General features: G+C 38.9%; 1 protein-coding gene across 1 annotated transcript in view; it reads left to right on the forward strand.

The window, feature by feature from the left end:
* The window catches only part of GNAQ (G protein subunit alpha q), a 302,349-nt gene that overhangs the window by 225,195 nt on the left and 54,440 nt on the right, over positions 1-22,714 (forward strand). The window contains exon 5 of the mRNA XM_027616175.2: positions 950-1,079. Coding sequence (XP_027471976.1) covers positions 950-1,079 — 130 coding nt within the window. The remainder of the gene's footprint in view (positions 1-949; positions 1,080-22,714) is intronic.

Here is a 22,714-nt window from a genome sequence, read left to right on the forward strand (position 1 = left end):
AACAGATGCTCAGAGAGCCCTCCTCTCATACTTTTGTACCTGAAACTTTCATTCTCTGGAAGTATTTTATCCCACAAACATTGTGCACATTTTAGTCAAGATATGGATTGAACAGTTTGAGGAACCTTGGCTTCAGTGCCAACTATTGCTTGATATTTTCATGTAAACATTAAAACTCAAATTAATTGAAGTCAATGTTGGTTCCTAACCAGTAACTTTTAGCACATCATTGGTATGTTAAAAACAAATCCTTGAAAGAGTTCAAATGATGGTCTCTTGAAGCATCTTGGTTTTTTATATGCTTCACTTCTTAGCAGGTTAACAAGTTTGTTTGTATAAGGCCAATTGCACCATGATACCCAACATGAGTGGACCTGTCCCAAGTTATTGCCAGTATTGGAAGGAGAAAACTGGTCAAAAAACTCCGTGGATAAAGTATCAGTGGAGTTCTGTTTGCATTTAGTTGAAGCATCACACACACCTGTATTGAAATATATAGCATCTTGTATCTTTTAAATGTGTTTGTAGTCCTTTCTAGCGTCCTTGAGAAATACACAAGGATCTTCATTCTCATTTTACAGAAAAAGACACTGATGTCAGTACTTGCCATTAGAGCTTACCACGAATAAAGCATATTTTGTTTCTGACTTTTCTGTGCACCATTAAGTAAAACACCATTTTGCTTGACTTGGCACAGGATTTTTTACAAAGTTACCATTTTCATACAAGTCTGATAACTTTCTTATAACCACAATGGTTTATTACCCAGAATGTCTTGACTTGGATTGTTAGGTAACAGAAAATTAGTAGATGTTCAAGAAGTATTAATTGAATTGACTTGGTTGACCATTCTCTTTAGAGAGTGTTTTTCCTAAGTATGTAAGTAAAGCTATGTTTATATTGATCTTTTTTTTATATGCTATTAATATGAATATTGTTAACCTTGCAGAATGGTCGATGTAGGGGGCCAGAGGTCAGAGAGAAGAAAATGGATACACTGCTTTGAAAATGTCACCTCTATCATGTTTCTAGTAGCGCTTAGTGAATATGATCAAGTTCTCGTGGAGTCGGACAATGAGGTGAGTGCTCTTTGGACAGGCAATGGATTATCATTTCAATATCTGACACCTGACACAAATCAATAAGAGGATGTAGGGTGTGGCACATCGGGTAAACTGATTTCATTGCTTTTTAACTACTGATTGGGGATTTTTTTCAACAATAAAAATAACCCTATGGTAGCACATGATACAATCAGAACAGTAAACTCTTTTGTCAGATGTATGAGCTGGTCTTTGTGTTGAGGTTTAATTAGAGCCTATTTTATATTCTTACCACTGTGTAGACGCTCTGAAAGTGAAAGTAACATAGAAAGCCCTAGGCTAACCCTCACATCATTTTCTAGCCCTCTTCCTACAGGATGGAGCTGGGAGTGTTGGAATGAGTCAGCCTGTTTTGTTTTGTTTTGTTTTGATTTTGTTGAAATCATTGTTTGTGTGTTGGGTGGGTCCCAAAGAGTACTCAAAACCTCTCTTGGCAAATGTGAGTGACTTTGCAGCTGGGCTCTAGATCAGTTCATTGTGGAGCCAAGAAGTGTCTTGGTGACGTGGCCATTCTGCTCTTAGAGAATTCTATAGGCTGTGGCATCGTTTTGTCTCTACTAAATAGTGAGTGGTTGGAAAAAATATCCTTGATATGCCTGTCTGGAGAACCGATTCAGTATTGTCATCTTCTCCCCATTACATGAAGACCTAAGAGATATAAATAGGGATTTTGAGGGTGATAAAGTCTCCATGATGAGTCAGAGTTGACTATGGAGGATAATACAGGGGCATAGAAAACTCGCTTTGAGCTGGAGTTCAGCGTGTGTGTGTGTTGGGGGAATCGAAAAGATGCCTGATAACCTGTTAGAGGCAGAAATTGCAGATGGAGATGCCAATAGTAAGTATTAAATATCCTTCTAATAGCATAGAAAACAAAGAGAAGGAAATGAGCTATCTCCAATAGCTGATTAAAATATACTTTTAATTCTATACATTTTTTGATATAGAAGAATTCTGGTTTCTGGTCCTTTTAAATATTTTCTTTTTCTGCAAGTATTAATATCTCTATCAAAATACATATCCAATTTCTTTTGTATGGAGGGTTGATAAAGAGTTTGGGAACCAGTATCCCAAATAGAGCTGAGTTACCTATTCATGCATTTCAGAATCTTTCCAGGGTTGCAAGCATGTGGGCTTTTGAATCGAAGAACTTTGTTAAGAGTTTTTATCAGCCATTTGCCCTCTGTAGTTGTAATGAAAAGTGCCTGCTAAGCAAATTAAAATCTGTAACAATCAGTTACCAAAATTTAAATTAAGCAGTTACCATCAGAATTTTAGCTATAATCTGTCCATATGTATTTCTCTCTTTATATCTGTGTTCATTTGTTGTTCCGTCATCCTTGGATGTAGAATTTTGAATATCGTGCATATCTGGGGAACAGAATAAGGCATTTCTCATATCTTTGAAAGTTGAATCAAGAGAGAAAATGTTTTGAGGGCTTGTCTACTATGTGCTAGGTACCAGAGTATCTAAAGAGATACAAAAATGGAACCTGAAATTAACTTTGCCCAGAAGGACATCATTAGAGATATATCCTTTTGTTAGAATAGAGAGTATGGGGAGAGGAAGGCCTTGGTTATATAGGTCATGATCTCTTTGCTTTAGTTTTCTGTCCAGTAAAATAAAATTTAAGACATTTATCAAAAGAACACATAGTGTTATTTCTTATGTCACTGTTTATAGCTCGAGAAATGGAAGTATTTATTGATAAACATTTTATACATTATATCTATAAAGACATTTTGTTGTGATTTAATGCTCATCAGTTTACTGCATTAAAATTTACAAAACAAAAGAAATTCAGTTCCTTAGGTAGCTCCTCACCTAATTCTACCACAAAAACCCAGTCCTTCAGTTACCTCGACATCACAGATGATTTATCCCACTTTTCACCCAACATTGCTCATGGATATCTGGTTTTTGTGTAAAAGTATATTATTTTATGTTAATTAGAATAAGACAACATTGTTTTGATGATCAGATACCATAACGAAAGTCTCCACAGTAATTTGCCATTCGATGTATAGGCATTATGTGCATCTAAAAATATTTTGCCAGCTTCATTGATTCCTTGGTGATACATTATGCTACAAATTAAGATAATCTGTTATCTTTTCCATTAGGACTCCCAGATCACTTGTGAATATTTTTAAAGCCTACCTTGTAATTCTGTGAGATAAAAGTCGTTTCATGGTGCTGTTTTCTCAGACCTTAAGTCAAGCCTGTTGGTAATATTGCAATGACTTTCAGCATAGTAAGAACAACACTGCTCATTAATTACTTCATCCATGTTGACCACAGCCATCACGGTTGGTAATTAGGTAATTAGGGAACACCATCGAAAGTATTTTTTTAATGTCGGGTTGTTTTTTTTCTCCACTTAAACTAATATATGAAAATGCCATTTCCTCTCCTCTTCGTTAAATCATTAAGGAAATTCACAACTGTAGAATCCCACCTTCCCCAGATTTTCTGGTTTTGGTGAGACAAAACTGAAACAAACTCTTGAAACCTTTTGTTCTTGGTTTTGAAATCTGGTGGTCATCACTTTAATCCAAAGCAGACATTGTGGTACCTCCCTTGGTATATATTTGTGAGAAACACCTGGAAATGGCTACTGACAGCCTCCCCTTCTGTCCCGGAGAACTGTGGAAAATGCGCTGCAGGCCACAGGCAAAAGCAGCTGAAGGACTTGGGATGATTGCTTTTGCTTTTCATATTTCTAAAGCTTTGTGTATTAATCTTCAAGGTTTTTATGTAGATCTGCTTTTGTCTTTCTAGATTTTCAGCCTTTCTAGGGCTTGGGGAATGGATTCCTTCATTTTTTTCCTCCAGAGAGGGACACATATCATCAAATAGAGTGAGACTGGTCAGGATCGTTGAGCTGTGTTGATTTGCACATTCCCTTTGCTGTGTTATTTTCCCTGTGATAACACATGAACGTGGGAGCCAACTGCTCCACTATAATCCTTCTGTGCCTATATTATTACTTCAGTGCCCCTGAAAGCCAGCACACACAGTGAGGCAGCCCCATACCACGTTTAAGCTTATCAACATGTATCCACACTCTTTGAGTCTTGATTTTTCTGATTTTCTGTTACACGAATGTCTGAGCACCAGTACAACAATAACTTCTCAGACCTTGACTCGGGGGCTGTCTTACAGACTCTGCTTTTCCCAGAATCTCAAACTCTTAGGCCTTTTCTCCTCTACTTCCTTTCTGAATGTGCACTCCTAACTAAAATTAATCCTTTTGAAATGGTCACAACCCATTATGTCTTAGTTTTAATAAAACATCGAGATAGTTCCCACACCCCACGTGTTCCTTTGAACCAAGATAGATTTCTCCAGCATTGCTTTCCATAAACATTTATTCTTGAAACCTGATTCTTGGAGTGGCTCAGCTGATTTAGGAAATAAATATGTAAATAAAAGAGAATAGACATTTGTAATACCTTAGGACTTTATGCCTGTTCAAAACTTTCTTAAACCATCGCTCGTCTGAATCTCACCTGCCGTCATCCCGGGGAGGTGAGATGATCAGGTTGGTTGGTAATGCAGTCTAACAATGAAGATACAAGAATGGAGAGATTAAGGCCCATGGTCAAAGTCACCCAAGGCCTGAAGCCAGGCCCTTTTAGACCAGCTTGCTTTCCCCTCCTTCACAGTGTCTTCCAGAAGAAAGGGACAGATTCAGAGGAAAAGTAAAGGGAACTATACATATCCAAGGAGCATGGAAGTCACATGACAATCCTGCCCTTGCAAGAAGGAATTGAAATACCCTCCTCTGCCCCATGCACCTTGTTATAATCCTAGATCACAGTAGACCAACCAGAGATCCTTTGCGGGTGGTGGGTGGTTCAGAGTTCCTGTATTGCTCATTTGATTTTGAACTGTCTTAAAACAAATAGTCTAAAATATGCATTTCCTTCAGATACTTCTCCTCTACTGGGTTTTAAAATGAATCCATTTTGAAGTTATTCGGCTACAACCAAAGTCTGAACATTTTCCTTAAAAGTGTGAAGCTTGTACTTTGTTCTGCTCTAAAAACTCAAGTGAGTTTGGGGAATTTTCTTCATATAAAATTCAGCGTTGGTGAGGAAATGACTAAAAACTGAGAAAAAGATTCCAACCCCAGAGGGAAGGTCTACAGGAGACTTAGAAGTAGTTAAAAGGAAGGAAGAGCTGAGTTCACGATGTCCACTCTCAGTTGGATTGGCCCTCACATCCTGTGTTGATCTTAAATTATGAAACCAGAAACTTCATCTTGCTCCTCAGCCTTTGGCATACTCGGCTCGGATTCATGGCCTGATTACTAAGGATTTTCCTGAAAGACATCCCACTTTTTTATATTTTTAACTCTTTTTTCCCATTTCCTCATTCCTTTGTTCATTTTTAGCCACCTGTCCCTTTTTTAAACCCCTTCCCCCTTTCATCCTCGGGCTTTCTGCTTCCTCATTATCATACTCTTCCACCTCTCTGCTCAGATGGCTTGAAAGAAGCTAGGAAGAAGTTTTCTGATCACCATCTTTGAATTAGAAGCAGAGACCTGCACTCGGTGCTGGTAAGGGCGTGGGTAAGTGGGCACACGGGGACACTGTTTGTGTACCTGTATATTGGAAATCCTTCAAGGCCTACATTAAACCCATACTGGTATAATCTATGCAATAATCTTTTTTTTTTTTTTTTTTTTTAAGAGAGAGAGAGAATGGGGAGAGGGGCAGAGGAAGTGGAAGAGAGAGAATCCCACCGTGGGGCTCAATCTCATGACCCAGAGATCATGACCTGAGCTGAAATCAGGAGTCTGGACACTTAATTGAGTCACCCAGGTGTCCCTATGCAATATTCTTTGTAAGATGAATTATATTATATGAGAAGGGCAGATTGCCAAGGAGTATATTTAAGATTATCTGATTTCTAGAACTATATACATGTAATTATTATAGGGAAGGTTGTTAACCTCCCCCCCCCCCAAAAAAAGAAAAGAATTTGGAAGATTTTCTACCACAACCAGGGTGTAAACAGTGATTGTCATTGTTGCTAGTGATAGTGTTACAAATAACAACTGAAACAATCTTTTAAAAAATAAAGTTAAGATTTAGGGCTCCTGGGTGGCTCAGTCGGTTAAGCATCTACCTTCGCCTCAGGTCATGATCCCAGGGTCCTGGGATTGGCCCCACATCGGGCTCCCTGCTCAGTGGGGAGCCTGCCTCTCCCTCTGCCCCTCCGCCTGCTCATGTTCTCTCTCTCTCTCAAATAAATAAATAAAATCTTTTAAAAAAATAAGCAAGATTTCAGATTGGAATTTTAGCTCTGCCATTTATCATCTCTGTCCATTTTTCTTCTGGATTATCTATCATTTTCTTACTAATTTATATGAGTTCCTTATATTCTTTGAATGTGAGCCTTTTGTCATATGCATTGCAAACATCTACTTTGCAGATTGCCAGTTATTAATAGTGTCTTTTGATGAGCAGAAGTTGTAAATTTTATACAATAAAATTTATGAAAATTTACCTTTGTGGCTATAAGCACACATGTGTCTACAAATATGCATACAAGATAGGGTAAAGTCAATCACCTGAAAAGTCTGGATGAAAGGACTGTAGGGAATGGAGGGTGAGATTAAGAATTAAAATGCCAACGACGGATCCAGGTACCTATCCTAGCAGTAGTTCACCAATGTAATCAAGCATCTCTTAGCAATAATAAAAGGAGGTAATCGTGGCCTTTTAGAAGATTCATGTATCTTTAAAACAAGTTAGCTTCTCTTTGTACTGAGCTACTCCTGCACCTTCACAAGGAGATGCCGTGGGAGGGAGGAAGTTCCATGTACAATAATACCCCTCCAGGAAACCAAATACTAGAATTCATAGGGCTGTCTCTTAAGCTTTTCTCAGTATAAGTTGGTGCCATAGCATCAAAGTTGATCCTGGGCCAATACCTAGTGGTCTAAACACACAGCTTGGTGTAAGAACAAGAGTGAGAAGAGCTAAGGAAGTGGATTTTGTTTTTAGAAACTATTTCAGTGATACAAGTGAGCGTAAAGTTGGAGAGAACTTACTTGCTTTAAATATTTATCTTCACAGAAATAAAATGATACAGATGCACTTAAAGACCTCACATAACCTTGGATTCGTTTCTTTCCTTCCCCAAAAGTTACTGGCTTCAAGTTGGCACTGTGCATATTTTTTCACTTCTTTACTACATATGTATATGTCATTAAGCAATATGTAATATTGGATGCTTAATATTATTCATGATTGTAAATTATATTTAGATGATTTCATTTTGCAGTGTTTTTTGTCCCTTCACTCAGCATTGTTCTTGAGATTTTTTTTTTTTAATGTTACTACACATGGCTTTAATTCACTTATTTAGACCACCATCTAGTTCCATTGTCTGAATATGCCCTACTGTGTTTCACACGCTTCTCAGCCAGCGAGGTGGTTTTCAGTGTGGGTTACCTTTTCCCACCCTTGCCTGTTCTCCCCCGACTCCAACCCCCAATGGAGTTGTCCTTTTTTTTTTTTAAAAGATTTTATTTATTTATTTGAGAGAGAGAGAGAGCACATGAGATGGGGGAAGGTCAGAGGGAGAAGCAGACTCCCTGCTGAGCGGGGAGCCCGATGCGGGACTCGATCCTGGGACTCGATCCTGGGACTCCAGGATCATGACCCGAGCCGGAGGCAGTCGCTTAACCAACTGAGCCACCCAGGCGCCCCAGGAGTTGTCCTTTTTTAATCGATACATACACCTTTTAAACGTATTCTGGTTATTATTGTTTGCCAGTTATATATATAAAAATTAGCTGTCACTGCATGGCTTGTCTTTTTGCTTTGTTGCTTATGGAAGTGCTTTAATTTTTTTTTTTAAAGATTTTATTTATTTATTTGACAGAGAAAGACACAGCGAGAGAGGGAACACAAGCAGGGGGAGTGGGAGAGGGAGAAGCAGGCTTCTTGCAGAGCAGGGAGCCCGATGCGGGGCTCGATCCCAGGACCCTGGGACCATGACCTGAGCCGAAGGCAGACGCTTAAGGACTGAGCCACGCAGGCGCCCTGGAAGAGCTTTAATCTTAATGTAGTCAGCTCACTCATTTCCTTTTATTGGTTGTAGTATTGTATTTTCTTCAGGAATATTTTTTCCTCCCCTAGAATATGTAGATATATCCCTTATTTTCTAGTAAAAGTTACAAGGTTTGACTTTCATAGTTTTTTTTTTCTTTTTTTCAGAGAGGGAGAGAGCGGGGGTGGTGGGGGTGGAGTGGGGCGGGGAGAGGGAGAGGGAGAAGGAGAATCCCAAGCAAGCTTCATACTCACTGCAGAGCTAGAGGCGGGGTTCAATCTCACAACCCTGAGATCATGATCTGAGCCAAAAATCAAGAGTCGGATGGATGTTTTAACCGATTGAGGCACCAAGACGCCCTTTCATAGTTTTTCTATACACCTTAATTGATATTTGAGCATGACAGGGGTTAAGGATTTCATATTTTCTTGCTATCTATCTATTCAGTTGATCGAATACCATTTATTGGATAGTAAATCCATCATCCATCTCTACTGAAGGTTTTTTTTTTTTTACCTTTTTCTTTTTTAAATTGTGAAATATATACATACATATAAAGAAAAATACACAAATTCAAAATGTATAGCACCCTGATTTATCATAAGGCATCTGTGTGTCCAGCACCCCAGTGAAGAACCAATGCGAAGACCACAGAAACCCTGGTAGTGCCCCTCCCCCAGCAGGTACCACTGTTCTTGAAGGGAGTCACTTCTTTGCTGTTCTCTTTAGTTTTAATACTTAAATATATATCCCTGAACCCTATACTTACATTTTTACTTGTGTTTAACTTTTATACAGAGGGAGTCAAATGGTGTGTTTTTGAACTTTTATATAAACTTTTGTGTCTAGCTTCTTTTGCTCAAGATTATACTTTGTAAGGTCTATACATTTTATATAATTTATTCATTTATAATCCATTCATTGCCATTTAGTATTCTATTGCATGCAAATACCACTGTCCTTTTATCCATTCTACTGTTTATAGACTTTTCATGGGTTTCCAGTATGGGGTTATTACAAATAATGTTTCTGTGAATATTCAGAGAAATATCTCTTGGTGTACACAGGCACACATTTCTATTGGATATATACCTAGGAGTAGAATCTCAGGCACATAGGGAATATGTATCTTCAACTTTAGTAGATAAGGCAAAAGTATTTTCCAAAGTGAACATAACACTGTACATTCCCACTAGTTATGTCTGAAAGTTCCTGTTATTTGCCACTGTTTTTCATTTTAGCTCTTCTGATGGTTAAAGGACTGAGCTGTAGGCCTTGCATGCACCTGTTTCCTTGGGCATACATTCACTCTGGGTGCAAAGCAGTGGTGGTTCACTAGGGCCCCATTTCCTCAGGCTCTCAGCTGCCACCTCCAGAATCAGCAGCTCCCCCTCGGAAAAGACGCCCCAAATCATGGGGTCACTTCTCTAGACCTTTCCTTCCCCAGATCTTGCCCTGGTACTTCTTCCTTACTTTTCAGCTCTCTGACACCCTTAAGCAAGTATATTTTTTATTGTGTTATTTCTTCTGGTTGTCCTCCTTCCCATTGATAGTAATGATACATGTGGCATGTGTCAAGTTTTCCTACATCTGTGGTTCTTTCTTCAGGTTTTCTGTTTGGTTGATCTGTTTACTACTGTACCAATATAAAGGTTATCAAGTCACTAGTTTTGTCATAATGCTGATATCATCAAATCTACCTACCTGTTGTTCTTCAGCATTTTCTTAGCTATTTTTGGCCTTTTACTCTCTCTCATAAATTTTAATTTCACCTGATCAAATTCTAAAAAACAAATATTAGAATTTTAATAAATATCTAGATAACTTTGAGGTTAGTCTTTCAACTTTGCAGTATTGAATTTTACCATCCACAAACAGGACATGGTATAGCTCACCATTACTGTCATTTAAAACACTGCTTATGTCATTGTATGTGGTCAGTTTTTATAAATGTTCCATAGGTGCTTGAAATTGTGATTTCATATTTGGGTACAAGGTTCTATATTATATCTATTAGAACAAACTTGTTAATTGAGTTATTCAAATCTTCTAAATCCTTACTCATTTCTTGTCTATTTGATTAATTACTGACTTTTTTATTGTTCTTAATATTTTATTGACATAGGCATATATAGAACCACATATAAATGATAAGTGTTCACTTTGAGGTATTATCACAGAGTGAGCACATCCATGTAATTACCATCTACCACGAGAAATTGACATTATTAGTACCCTAGAAGCTCCCTTGTGCCCCTTTCCAATCACAACTCCCCCCCCTTTTCCCCGAGGAGTAACTACTATTTTGACTTCTAACACCATTAGTTTTGCCTTTTTTGAACTTAATATAAATGAAATTAAATACATTCTTTTGTGTCAGCTTCTTGTGTTCAAAATAGCGTTAGATAAATTCATGTTGTGTGTCACTAAAGTTTTTCATTTTTATTACTTTATATCATTCAATTAAATGAATAGGCCACAAAGTATCCATCCTATTTTTGATGGACATCTGAGTGGTTTTCTCTTCGCAGGGGTTGTGCATAATGCCGCCATGAATATCCTTTTCATGTTTTTTGGCTTATATGTGCCTGATGTTCTGTCCGGTAGGAATAGAATTGATAATTCACAGTAAATGTGTATGTTCATCTGTTGTGGATACTGCCTGTGTTCATTTTCTAGGGTTGCTCTAACAAATCACAGGCTTGGTGGGTTACAAAATAGAAATTTGTTCTCACAGTTCCCAAGGCTAAGGCTCGAAGTCTAAAATCAAGATATCAACAGGGCCATGCTCCCTCTGAAGGCTGTGGAGGAGAATCTCCCTTCTCTCTTCCTCTTTCAGCTTCTGTTGGCATTTCTTGTGGTTGCCTAGCTCAGGTCCCTTCCTCTCTCTTCCCTTAGCCGTCTCCTCTCTGACCATGTCTTCTCTTCTCTGCTGTCTTAGAAGGACACTTGTTGGATTTAGGGCCCACCGAGATAATCCAGGAGGATCTCATCTCAAGATCCTTCACTTAATTATGTCTATAAAGATTTTTTTTTCCCAAATAAGGTCTCATTCACAGGTTCTGGAGGAAAGGGTGTGAACATACCTTTTTGGGGGGGTCACCATTCAACCCACTAAGCTGCCAGTTTGAACTCTGGAAACAGTTTACACTTCCACCCACAGTATATGTGTGTCCTACTTTCTTACCAACATAGATACACTCCACTTTTAAGTTTCAGCTATTATATTGGGTGTGTAGTAGCATCTCATTCTGGTGTGAATTTGCCTTTCTCTGATTACAATGAAATTGAATACTTTGTATATTTCTTTACCATTGAAGTGCCTTAAGGAGGACATGTAAAGGATAGAGTTTAAAAGTGCCTGTTTAATTACATTATCAGTTTTCTTTTGGTCTGCTTTTAAAAAAATCATTAATTTAGAGGTCTTTGTATATTCTTTTTTTTTTTAAGATTTTATTTATTTATTTGACAGAGAGACACAGCGGGAGAGGGAACACAAGCAGGGGGAGTGGGAGAGGGAGAGGGAGATGCAGGCTTCCTGCAGAGCAGGGAGCCCAATGTGGGGCTCGATCCTAGGACCCTGGGATCATGACCTGAGCCGAAGGCAGATGCTTAACGACTGATCCACCCAGGTGCCCCTGTATATTCTTGATACAAATCCTTTGTAAGTTATCTGTATTGCAAATAACTTCTGCCACTCCACGATTTGCTTTTTTACCACCTTAAATGATATATATTTTTTAAGGATTTTATTTATTTATTTTAGAGAGGGGGAGAGAGAGAGAGAGAAAATGCTAGCAGGGGGAGGGGTCGAGGGGGAGGGAGAGGGAGAATCTCAGGCTGACTCTGTGCTGAGCCTGGAGCCCTATCCTGGGCTCAATCTCATGACCCTAAGATCATGACCTGAGCCAAAACCAAGAGTTGGATGCTTAACCGACTGAGCCATCCAGGTGCCCCTTAAATGATATCTTTTGATGTGGTCAATTAATTGGTCTTTTAAACTCTGTCCTTTACATGTCCTCCTTAAGGAATCTTTCCCCCCAATTACAGTGCATAGCATTTATATTTTGGAAATGGCCATCTTAACATGATAGTTGCTGTAAATTTTTTGGTCTTGAATTATATTGCGTATATAATTTCACCTTTTTTATTTTGTCAATTCTAATTAGATTTAGAAATAAAATACTAATATTAACACCAGCATTTTAACATTATAAACATAAATAACCACCAGCATGTAATTTTTCCTTGATCGTAACATCACTTGAGTAGGAATTACCCTTGTATGTACTTTGGGAACATTGGAGAAAATGGAAATATATTAAACTTTTATTTTAAGGTATATATTTCTTTTAGACAAATATAAAAATATATAATATATGTAAAATAAAAATGGTATACATTGTATACTATATATCAAGTTACCCTGCCAATCTTTTGTCATAAAAATATATGTATACCTTGGTCGGCTCATAAAAGTATACAGAAATGAATCCCTGAAAAGAAAAAAAGAAAAAAAGAGGAAAAAGTATCCTCTGACTTTTATGGGGGAAAAAATGTAAAGCGAACTGAAAAGCCGCGTGTGGGGTTTTTCCCCCCTCACTGACTGAGTTATTTTTAAACCTCCCACTTCGGTTGTAAACTTGTCTACTTTTTTAATTCCACACTTGTATTTTTTATATTTGCAGATTTCATTATTATGTCCATGATAAGTTTGCAATTTGTATGTACTGCTGATGAACTGTTGTTTCTGTCATCAAGAAGATGGTGGGTGTTATTTTTTGTTTTTGTGTTTTTTTTTGTTTTTTGAAGTCTGAGTGCTCTTTGCTGAAATAAAGCAGTTATGCAATACCCAGACTGGAAGTGCCTGTGTCCTGCCTTTTGGTCTGGTGAGTCACAGAAGAGGCTGTGTTTTTCTAAGAGGTGGAGACGGAGCAGGAGGAAGGCAGCAGAGAGCCAGGGCCGCACTGGGCAGACGACACATGCAGGAAGCGAGCTGAACAGGTTGTTACTAACTTGGGAGCCAAAGAGTATTTCGGGAGCAGTGTCTGTAGTGACAGAAGGTCTAGCCATGGAGAAAGTGGAAGAGATTAAATTGAGGGTTTTTTTTTATTAACAGCTTATTGAGATATAACTCGTATACCGCCCAATTCGCCCTCTTAAAGTATATGCTTCAGTGGATTTTAGTATATTCATAGAATTATACGAATGTCACCACTATCTAATTGTTGTTTTTTTTTTTTAATACACAATAGACTATTTTTTTAGAGCAGTTTCAGGTTCACAGCAAAACTGAGTGGAAGATTTCCCATAGATCCTCTTCCGTCACACATGCATAGCCTCCCCCACAGGGGATTTGTTATATTTATTTGTTACACTTGATACATTTGTTACAATTGAGGACCCTACACTGACATGTGATGATCACTCAAAGCTCATAGTTTCCTTCAGGATTCACCCTTTCTATGGATTGTTGTACATTCTATGGATTTTGACAAATACATAACAACATGTATTCACCATTCTAGTAGACAGAATGGTTTCACTGCCCTGAAATATTCTGTGCTTCTCCAATTCATCCCCCTCCCTCCCTCCCTCCCTCCTACACTCTGGCAACCACTGATTTTTTACTGCCTCCAGAGTTTTGCCTTTTCCAGAATGTCATAAAGTTGGAATCCTACAGTATGTAGCCTTTTCAGATTCGCTTCTTTCACTTAGTGATATGCATTTAAGATTTATCTGTGTCTTCTGTGGTTTGGTAGCTTGTTTCTTTTTGGTACTGAATAATATTTCATTGTCTGGATGGACCTCAGTGTGTTCATCTCTTCACCTGCTGAAGGACGTCTTCGCTGCTTCCAGGTTTCGACAACTTTGAATAAAGCTGCTGACAACATCCATGTGCAGGTTTTGGGGTGGACATAAGTTTTCATCTCCTTTGGGTACATACCAAGTTTGCAGGATTGTATAAGAGTATGTTTCATTTTGTAGGACACCGTTCAACTGTCTTCCCAAGTTCCTGTACCATTTTGCATTCCCATCAGCAATGAGTACAAACCCCTGCTGCTCCACATTTGGTGTTGTCATTGCTCCAGAGTTTGGCCATTCTGATAGGTGTGTAGTGATATCTCTTTGTTGTTTCAGTTGGCATTTCTCTAATGTTCTATGTCATAGAGCATTTTTGCATATGTTTGTTATTTTGCATATCTTCTTTGGTGAGTTGTCTGTTTAGGTATTTGGCCCATTTTTAATCCGGTGGTTAGTTTTCTTATTGTTGAATTTGAAGAGTTCTTGGGTATTTTGGATAACAGTCCTTTATCAGTTCTGTCATTTGCAAATAGCTTCTCCCAGTCTGTAGCTTGTCTTCTCATTTTCTAGTCTTATTTTCTTGTAATGTCTTTGCCTGCTTTTGATATTAGGATAAGGCTGTCTCACAGAACAAGTTCGCATGTATCCCTCTGCTACTGTCTCCTGGAAGAGACTGTGGATAATTCATATAATTTCTTCCTTAAATGTTTGGTAGAATTCACAAGTGAGCCCATCTGGACCTGCTTTCTGATTGGGAAGGTCGTTAATTATTGATTCAGTTTCTTTACTAGATAGAAGCCAATTCAGATTTTCTATTTCTTCTTGTGTGAGTTTTGACAGATTCTGTCTTTCAAGGAATTGGTCCATTTCATGTAGGTTATCAAATTTGTGGGCATAGAATCATCCATAGTATTCCTTTCTTGTCCTTTTAGTGTCCATGGGCTCTGTAGTGACCTCTTCTTTTGTTTCTGATACTAGCAGTTTGTGTTCTCTCTTTTTTTCTTAGTTATCCCAGCCTGAAGTTAGGCTCTGATAAAACCCCAATAGTTTATACTCTGGTAAAATAATTTCCCTTGAGACCAGCCCTTATTAGGAAGAACAGAATGCTCTGGTGTATTTCATAATGACTCCTTTTCCATCTCCTTATGACCATGTTCCCCCAGAGTCTTTAGTGCTCAGACTTGCCCTCCAGCAATTTGTCAGTTACAGTTTAGGGTTTCCTCCCCCTACGTTGGTCCCTGTGGAAGTTTTTGTCTCACAGTTTCTGCTCCAGTAAGTTGTGATTCTCTGTATTAACGTGTCTGTCTCTCTAATTCGTGGGATAGCAGTGTGCCCCATGTCCTCACTTCTCTGATGGATCTAAGAAGAGTTACTGATTTTTCATTTTGTTCACCATTTTACTTCTTGTTAGGACTCAGTGGTGACTTCCAAACTTCCTGCAGGACAGACTGGGAACAGGAAGTCACTACTCTCTAATTTGAGGACCTTATTATTATTACCCCCAAATTAAACACCGTTCCCATTATCAGTCACTTTCTCTGCCTTCTACCACCCCCCCCACCCACAGCCTTGAGCAACCACTAATCTACTTTATGTCTCTATGAATTTGTCTGTTTTGTATCATTCATATAAACAAAATCATGTAATATGTGGGCTTTTGTGTTCATCCATGTGATAGCATGTTTTAGTACTTCCTTTTTTTTTTTGCCAAATAATATTCCATTGTATGGATATACTGTATTTTACTTATTCATTAATCAGTTGATGGACACTTGGGTCGATCAGACTTTTTGGCTATTACAAATAATGCTGCTGTGAACATTCATGGACAGTTTTTTTCTCTGGACATATATTTTCCCTTCTTTTGGATGTTCCTAGAAGTAAAATTTCTGCATTACAATAGCTCCATTCCAAGCTGATGTTTGCACAGGGATTCGAACCCATACCCATTGGGGATCAGAGAGCGAGAGAGTTCCTTAACCTCCAGTGAGGTTACATTTTTGGTAATTGGATGATTACATTTTAAGGAACTGTAAAACCATTTTCAGTGTGGCCACACCACTTTGCACTCCTACCAGTAATGTATTAGGGTTCCGATTTCTCCATATCCTGACACTCGTTATCATCGGCCTTTTTTGTTTTAGCCATCCTAGGGGTGGTAAAGTGGTATCTCATCGTGGTTCTGACTCCTCAGTTGACTAGCAATGTTTTCATTTGTTTTATTGGCCATTTGTATATCCTCTTTTGAGAAATACCTATTAAGATCTTTTGGTTATTGTTAATGGGCTTATTTCTCTTTTATTGTTGAGTTGCAAGAATCCTTTATATATAATTGATACTAGACTCATCAGAAATATGATTTACAAATATATTCTCCTATTGTGTAGGTTGTCTTGTCACGTCTTAAAAGTGTTTTTTGATACACAAAGTTTTTTAATTTTGATGAGTCCAAGTCATCTGCTTTTTCTTTGGTTGCTTATGCTGTAGGTGTCATGCCTAAGAAATGTGCCTCATGTAAGGCTATGAATATTTACACCTGTGTCTTCTTCTAGAAGTTTTGTGGTTCTTGCATTTTAGTTTATGATTTATTTTGAGTTAAGTTTTGTATATGATATAAGGTAAAGGCCTAACTTTATTTATTGGCAGGTGGAAGTTCAGTTGTCCCAGCATCATTTATTGAAAGATTCTTCTTTCCCATTGAGTTTTCTTGGCACTCTTGTCAAAAACCAGTTGACCATAAACATAAGCATTTATTTCTAGACTCTCGATTCTGTTTCATTAATGTGTGTGTCTGTCTTTAAGCCAGTGTCACAGTGTCTTGATTATTGAGCTTTGTAGTAAGTTTAGAAATTAGAAAGTGTGAATCTTTCACCTTTGTTCTTCTTTTCAAGATGGTCCCTTGCATCTATTTCCATGTAAATTTTAGGATCACCTTGTCTATTCTTGCATACTACTCCCCAAAAAAATCTAACTGGGATTTGGCAGGAATGATGTTTAATACATATATCAATTTGGGGAGTATTGTTACCTGAACACTTGAGAAGAACGTGAACTCTGCTACTTTTGGGTCAAGTGCCTATTAATACGCTTTCAGGCCTAGTTGGCTTATAGTGTTTTTCAAATCTTCCTTTAAAAAAAAAAAATTATTTATTTATTTATTTATTTATTTATTTATTTGTCAGAGAGAGAGCACAAGCAGGGGGAGCAGCAGGCAGAGGGAGAGGGAGAAGCAGACTCCCAGCTGAGTAGGGAGCCCAACGTGGGGCCCAATCCTAGGACCTTGGGATCATGACCTGCGCCGAAGGCAGACACTTAACTGACCGAGCCACTCAGGCGCCCCTGTTTTTCAAATCTTTCTGCTTGTTGTTCTGCCAGGTTGCTTCATCCATTATTGAAAGTCTTGAGCTGTTCAGTTGTTTTTCTCCCTTCAACTTTGACAGGGTTTGCTTCGTGTATTTTGGGCCTCTACTTTTCAGTGCATATGTTTATAATTGTTAGACTTTCTTGATGGATTTAATCTTCTTCATCATAAAGGTGGATATAGTCTTCATGCTCCGTCTCTAGTAACAATTTTTGTCAGAAGGTTTATTTGTCTGATATTAGTGTAGTCACTCCAGCTCTCCTTTTGGTTACTTTTGCACATGTCTTTTTCTGTCTTTGGACATTCAGTCCATTTTGCCTTTGAGTCTAAAGGGGGTCTCTTGTAGCCAGGGTGTAGTTGGGTCATGGTTTGTTTTCTTTTTATCCCTTCTATCAGTCTCTGCCTATTGATGTGGAATATTTTTGCTGCTGATTCTCACAGCTGCTGTGGCTGGGAGGCAGTTGGTTGTCAGGGCTGTTGTGGAGCTAGGAAAGGGGGATAGGAATAGTGCAAGTTAAATACCCCAAAATTCACTGTTCTCGCCCACATCGGCTATTTCTCTTGAACAAATGTTCTTCAGATTGTTGCAAGTCTTTGGTTAATTTCAAGGTTCTGAAAAAGTTGATGTTGACAGCTTTTTGCCAATTTTCTCATTTTTGTGGCAGGGTGGATTTTTGGAGGTCCTTGCTTCGTCATCCATGTGTGCCTCTCCAAATTGAATTTTTAAGGTCTGACCATTCCATAATCATAGGAACACAGTTGATATGTGAAAGTGCTTTTTTACCTATTAGAATGGCAGAGATTCAAAAGAAGGATGGATGTAGAGAAATAGATATACCACTGGAAGGAAGATAAATTGGCACAACCTGCTACTGGTATGGAATTTGTAAAAATCCTTTATGGTGGTTATACCGTTTGATCCAGTAATTCTGCTTCTGGGGATTTATGCTAATTGTTTAATTGCTTATTCTCTACAATGATATGTAGAGAATAGTCCATGACAACATTGTATATAGTTGTGAATAACTGAAAACAACTAAATTATCTAATAGTAGAAGATTGGATAAAAAAAATTCAGAGTACAGGTTTCTCCCAGTATCAGAAGTAGAGCATTCCTGTGAAACTGTTACTGGAGTTATTGGAGTTGGATTCTTGGGCTTAAAACAATAGAAACAAGGCCAGAGCTAAGAGTCAAAGGCCCAGGCTAGGCTTTATTGGGGCTATAGCTCAAGCTGAAGGGAGACACAGCACCAACAGAGAATGGTTAGGCTGGCCTCTGTGAACAGAGGGGAAGGCCCGCTTATATAGAGAAAGTTCCCTCCTCCTGACTGGTTGGAAGGGCCTCATCCTGATTTCTTGGAAGGCAACTTAGGCAGCTCCTTGGTGCTTTTTGTAGCCGGAGGGGGGCGGGGGGGGCTCTATTTTAAGTCCGGCTTGTGTATGAGGCCACACCCTAGCTGCATTTTGATTCTGCTCCTCAAGAGAGGCAGTTTAACCATAGCCACCAACAGACAGTGCCCCAGATGCACAAATTTCTTGTTTGGGCTTATTCCATGGACCCTAACTACCTTATTCCCTACCTGAGAAATTTCATTCTTCTTATTCTTAAGGGGAACGTGGATGGGGTCTTCTGTATCTACTTCCTGCTTATTAGGGGCATAGACCCTGTCTGTCATTGGAGGTTAAGGAACTCTCTCGCTCTCTGATCCCCAGTGGGTATGGGTTCGAATCCCTGTGCAAACATCAGCTTGGAAAGGAGCTATTGTAATGCAGAGGATACAGATTCAACAAGTAAGTTAAACAGGCAAGACCCAAAAAGTAACAGCAGAAAATGGCCACGAAGGGCCCAAGGAAAGGCAAGAACCAAGTAACACTTGGCAGGTACCCCTTAATGGAGTCCCGGATGGTTTGAGTGGTAGGGTTCTTAAAATTATGGAGCCAGGAGGCCTGTTGGAGGCTGATGTTAGCCCTTTGTTCCACCTCTCCAGAAGCATTAATGTAGAAACAACAAGATGGATTAGCAATAGCACATACTCCCCTGGGTTCGGTCAGTAAATCGTGTAAGGCTAATTGGTGATCTAAGAGCGTGAAGCCAGAGAGTCTAATAAGCTTCCATTGGTTGGCCTCAGGGGCCACAACTTGAGATTCATCACTAAGCCATCCTGATTCATTGAAAGAATACCCTTGCCTTTTCTAAAACCTTTCAGAAGCCAAAATGGCATAAAGCAAAGATGCATTTACAACTTCATAAAAGCAGAAAATCCTCTTCAGATTTCTTTCGGTTAGCGAAAACAGGTATGGATGGTTTGTCCTAAAAACAAAGTGGCATAAAGTAAACTTTTGGATAACAGGGGAACTCGTTTATCCAGAAAATAAAATGCTATGAGGGACTAAAAATGATAATATAGATGTACAGTTATTAGAAAGTGGCTCCCTGTATATTGATGTAAAGAAATGATTTCAAAATACCATAGATAGCACATGTCTAATTTTTAAAGATATATAACACAGTTATTTATTACTGACACATACAGAAACGTCTGGAAGGTTAGTTAAAATGCAACTGTTAGGGATTATCTCCAAATGGTTGGATTAAGGGCAGTTTTGTTTTTTGGTGTTCCATTTGTCTTATCTGCATCTCTAATGTTTTTCATAGACATATATACTGTGTAGACTAAAGAAGTGATAGATGTTTTTAAAGTCAAATTAAGAAATCTTTTTTAGAATGTTTATCAACTGAAATCTGGTTAAGCAAAAATAAACCTTGGGCTGCTTTCTCTTTTCCTAATTGCTTTCAGAAGGATAAGATGGGGATTCAAGTGAGGAAAGAAATTGGTACAGATGACTCGTCACAGCAGCTTAGCCATATTAGAAAACATCCATTTTCTGTCAATTTGCTGAAAATACCTTGAAAACTGAGACAGCCTTTAGAAATAATCCAAATTAAGGAGTTCATTGAAATAAGGGCGACAGTTTTATGAGGCCAGGATTTATCTCAACACTTGTTTGTTCATCTCCGACGGAGCACATGCAGAGGGTTAAAAGCCCAAAATAAATGGAAAGCTCGACATTGTCGACAGTCAAATAAATGCTGTGGGCTCCAAGCCAGAGGAGCCTGGACCACTGTGGTGGCCAGATTGAACCAGCTGAGGTCTTTCTTGAATACCATCTGATTCTCCCCCCGCCCCCCCTTCTTTTTTTTCCGGAAGAGAAGAGTTTGTCTTTTGGTGGGGAATCTGCACTTTATAAAGCCTAAGATCATTATCAGTGGCTTTGTTACTCTCCAGAGAATCAGCACATGTGATGGAACTCCAGGCTCAGTGGTTCCTAGGAGGTCCGGATTGCATGAAATTTTCTTCGGAGGGGTTAGAGTAAGAGGCAGGGGCATGAGTAAGTGCCGGTCTCTGTACCTTCTGTGGCCTCAGTTAAATCTGCCGCAGTGACATCTCCAACATGTTTTTACACATGAACCTATGAAGAAATGAATGAAGGCTGTATTTTTTCTTTTCTTTTCTTTTTTTTTTTTTTGAATTGCCGATTCCTGTGATGGGAATTGTCACTTGAGGAAAGGAATAAGATGAACAGGGATTTCGTTGAAGGAGGGACGTGGGCAGCTTTGATGTACAGCTTCAAGACAGTGCCTGGAAAGGCAGTAGGGAAGTAGAAAGAGTCAGATTGTCCTGGTTTGAATGCAGCTCTAGCCATCTCAGGCTGGATAATCTGGAAGAGGTTAATATCTTCGTGCCTTGCCTCTCTTTGGTCCACAGTGAGGATATTATTTGTCTCAAACTGTCTCAAGCCAAGGATTATTAAAATAGGTACCATCTAAACTTACTGGATGGAGCACATTGAGATTCAGTAAGTGATAGTTCACGTTATCAATAATGTTAATGGTAAAGGAAATGCTGTTATAACTTTCATTTCTAAACAATATCCTCTGTGGCTAATTCAGTCGTCCCCAAGAGAGCTCTTTGATGTGACATTTATGCCTTACAGCCAGAGAAATAGACTTAACTAGTATTTGTTCAATAAGATAAAAATAGGGGGAAAAGTGTTATTTGTGCAAATGCTAAAAAACAAAGAAGCTTTTGTTTGAGAAAATTCCTTTCAGAATAATAGGAGGAAAAGGTTTTAAAATGCCAAACAGGGAACTGAAATCAATATGGCTTTTAAAATACAGCTACTCCTATTCATATTTGTTATCTACTTCCATGTTTTATTTATCATAGTGTTTGTATTAGTCATGACTTTGTGCTTGAAAAAGACAAAAATTCTTGCAAACTAACTCAAGCACATAGTGGCTTATGCACCCAGGAAGCGGCCTTAGAGGCTCATTGAACCAGGGATGGGCCTGGGGATCTCTTTCTCTGGTCAAATAGCCCCGAATCGTATCTGCCCATCTCAGCAAGGCAAGAGAAAAAGGAGTCTCCACTTCATGTGCAAATTGAAAATTTCAGGGTAGGGGGATGTGGTGTATTGATCATCTCAGTGTGAATTAACGTTGACCCATGGTCAGAGGCAGATTTTGTTTCTAGAAGACTAGAGGGCATGAAGGGGAACACATCTGGCAGAGAAAAACAATAGCCACTATAATGGTGTTTTCCGATTGCGCCATTATTGGATTGAGAATTCCATATGGCGGGTCATGAGCTGCATCTTTAAAAAATTAAATAAAATAGATTTAAATGAAATTGAATAGAAAAGATCAAAGGGTATTATTGGAGAATTACTGTTTCATGAAACTCTTGTTTCCAGTGTGTGTGTGTGTGTGTGTGTGTGTGTGTGTGTATGTGTGTGCGCGTGCGCACGCACATGTGTTTGGACTAAGTACAATATAAAATGAATTTGTTCATGTGTGTCGTGATTTTCAAAGGCTCCCAGTCTGCATTGCACTGTGCTTTCACTGGTAAATGAGAGCTCTCAATGGGAAGGTAGTCCACTGTGTACTGGGCTCTTACTCTGCGTTCCAACCTAGGCATCGAGAGGAGCAGGGAATATGGGATAGCACCAGCTGGGGACTGGAAATAGTTGCCGCCTTACCCCCCAGTCATCAGGGTTGGGTCTCTATTTTGTTTTTGTCTGGGAAGTCTAGGGGCAGCTTTTTTTTCCCCCTTCTGTGACTCAAGTTAAGATACAAGTAATTATGAGAAATGGCTTCAGCCATAAATACCACTCCGTTTGTATGGTCTAACATAAAGAGTTTCTTTCATTTGCAGGGCTGGCTTCACAGGTGTGCAGCCCTGTGCCATCACATGGGGCCCCACGCTTGGCTTAATGCCCTCATGACTCCATCTTAATTTTTTGAACATGGCCTCGCATTTTCATTTTGTACGGGGTCCTGCAAATTATGTAGCCGGTCCTTTCCACTAAACCAAG

This window comes from Zalophus californianus, chromosome 13 (assembly GCF_009762305.2).
Source record: "Zalophus californianus isolate mZalCal1 chromosome 13, mZalCal1.pri.v2, whole genome shotgun sequence".
NCBI lineage: Eukaryota > Metazoa > Chordata > Mammalia > Carnivora > Otariidae > Zalophus > Zalophus californianus.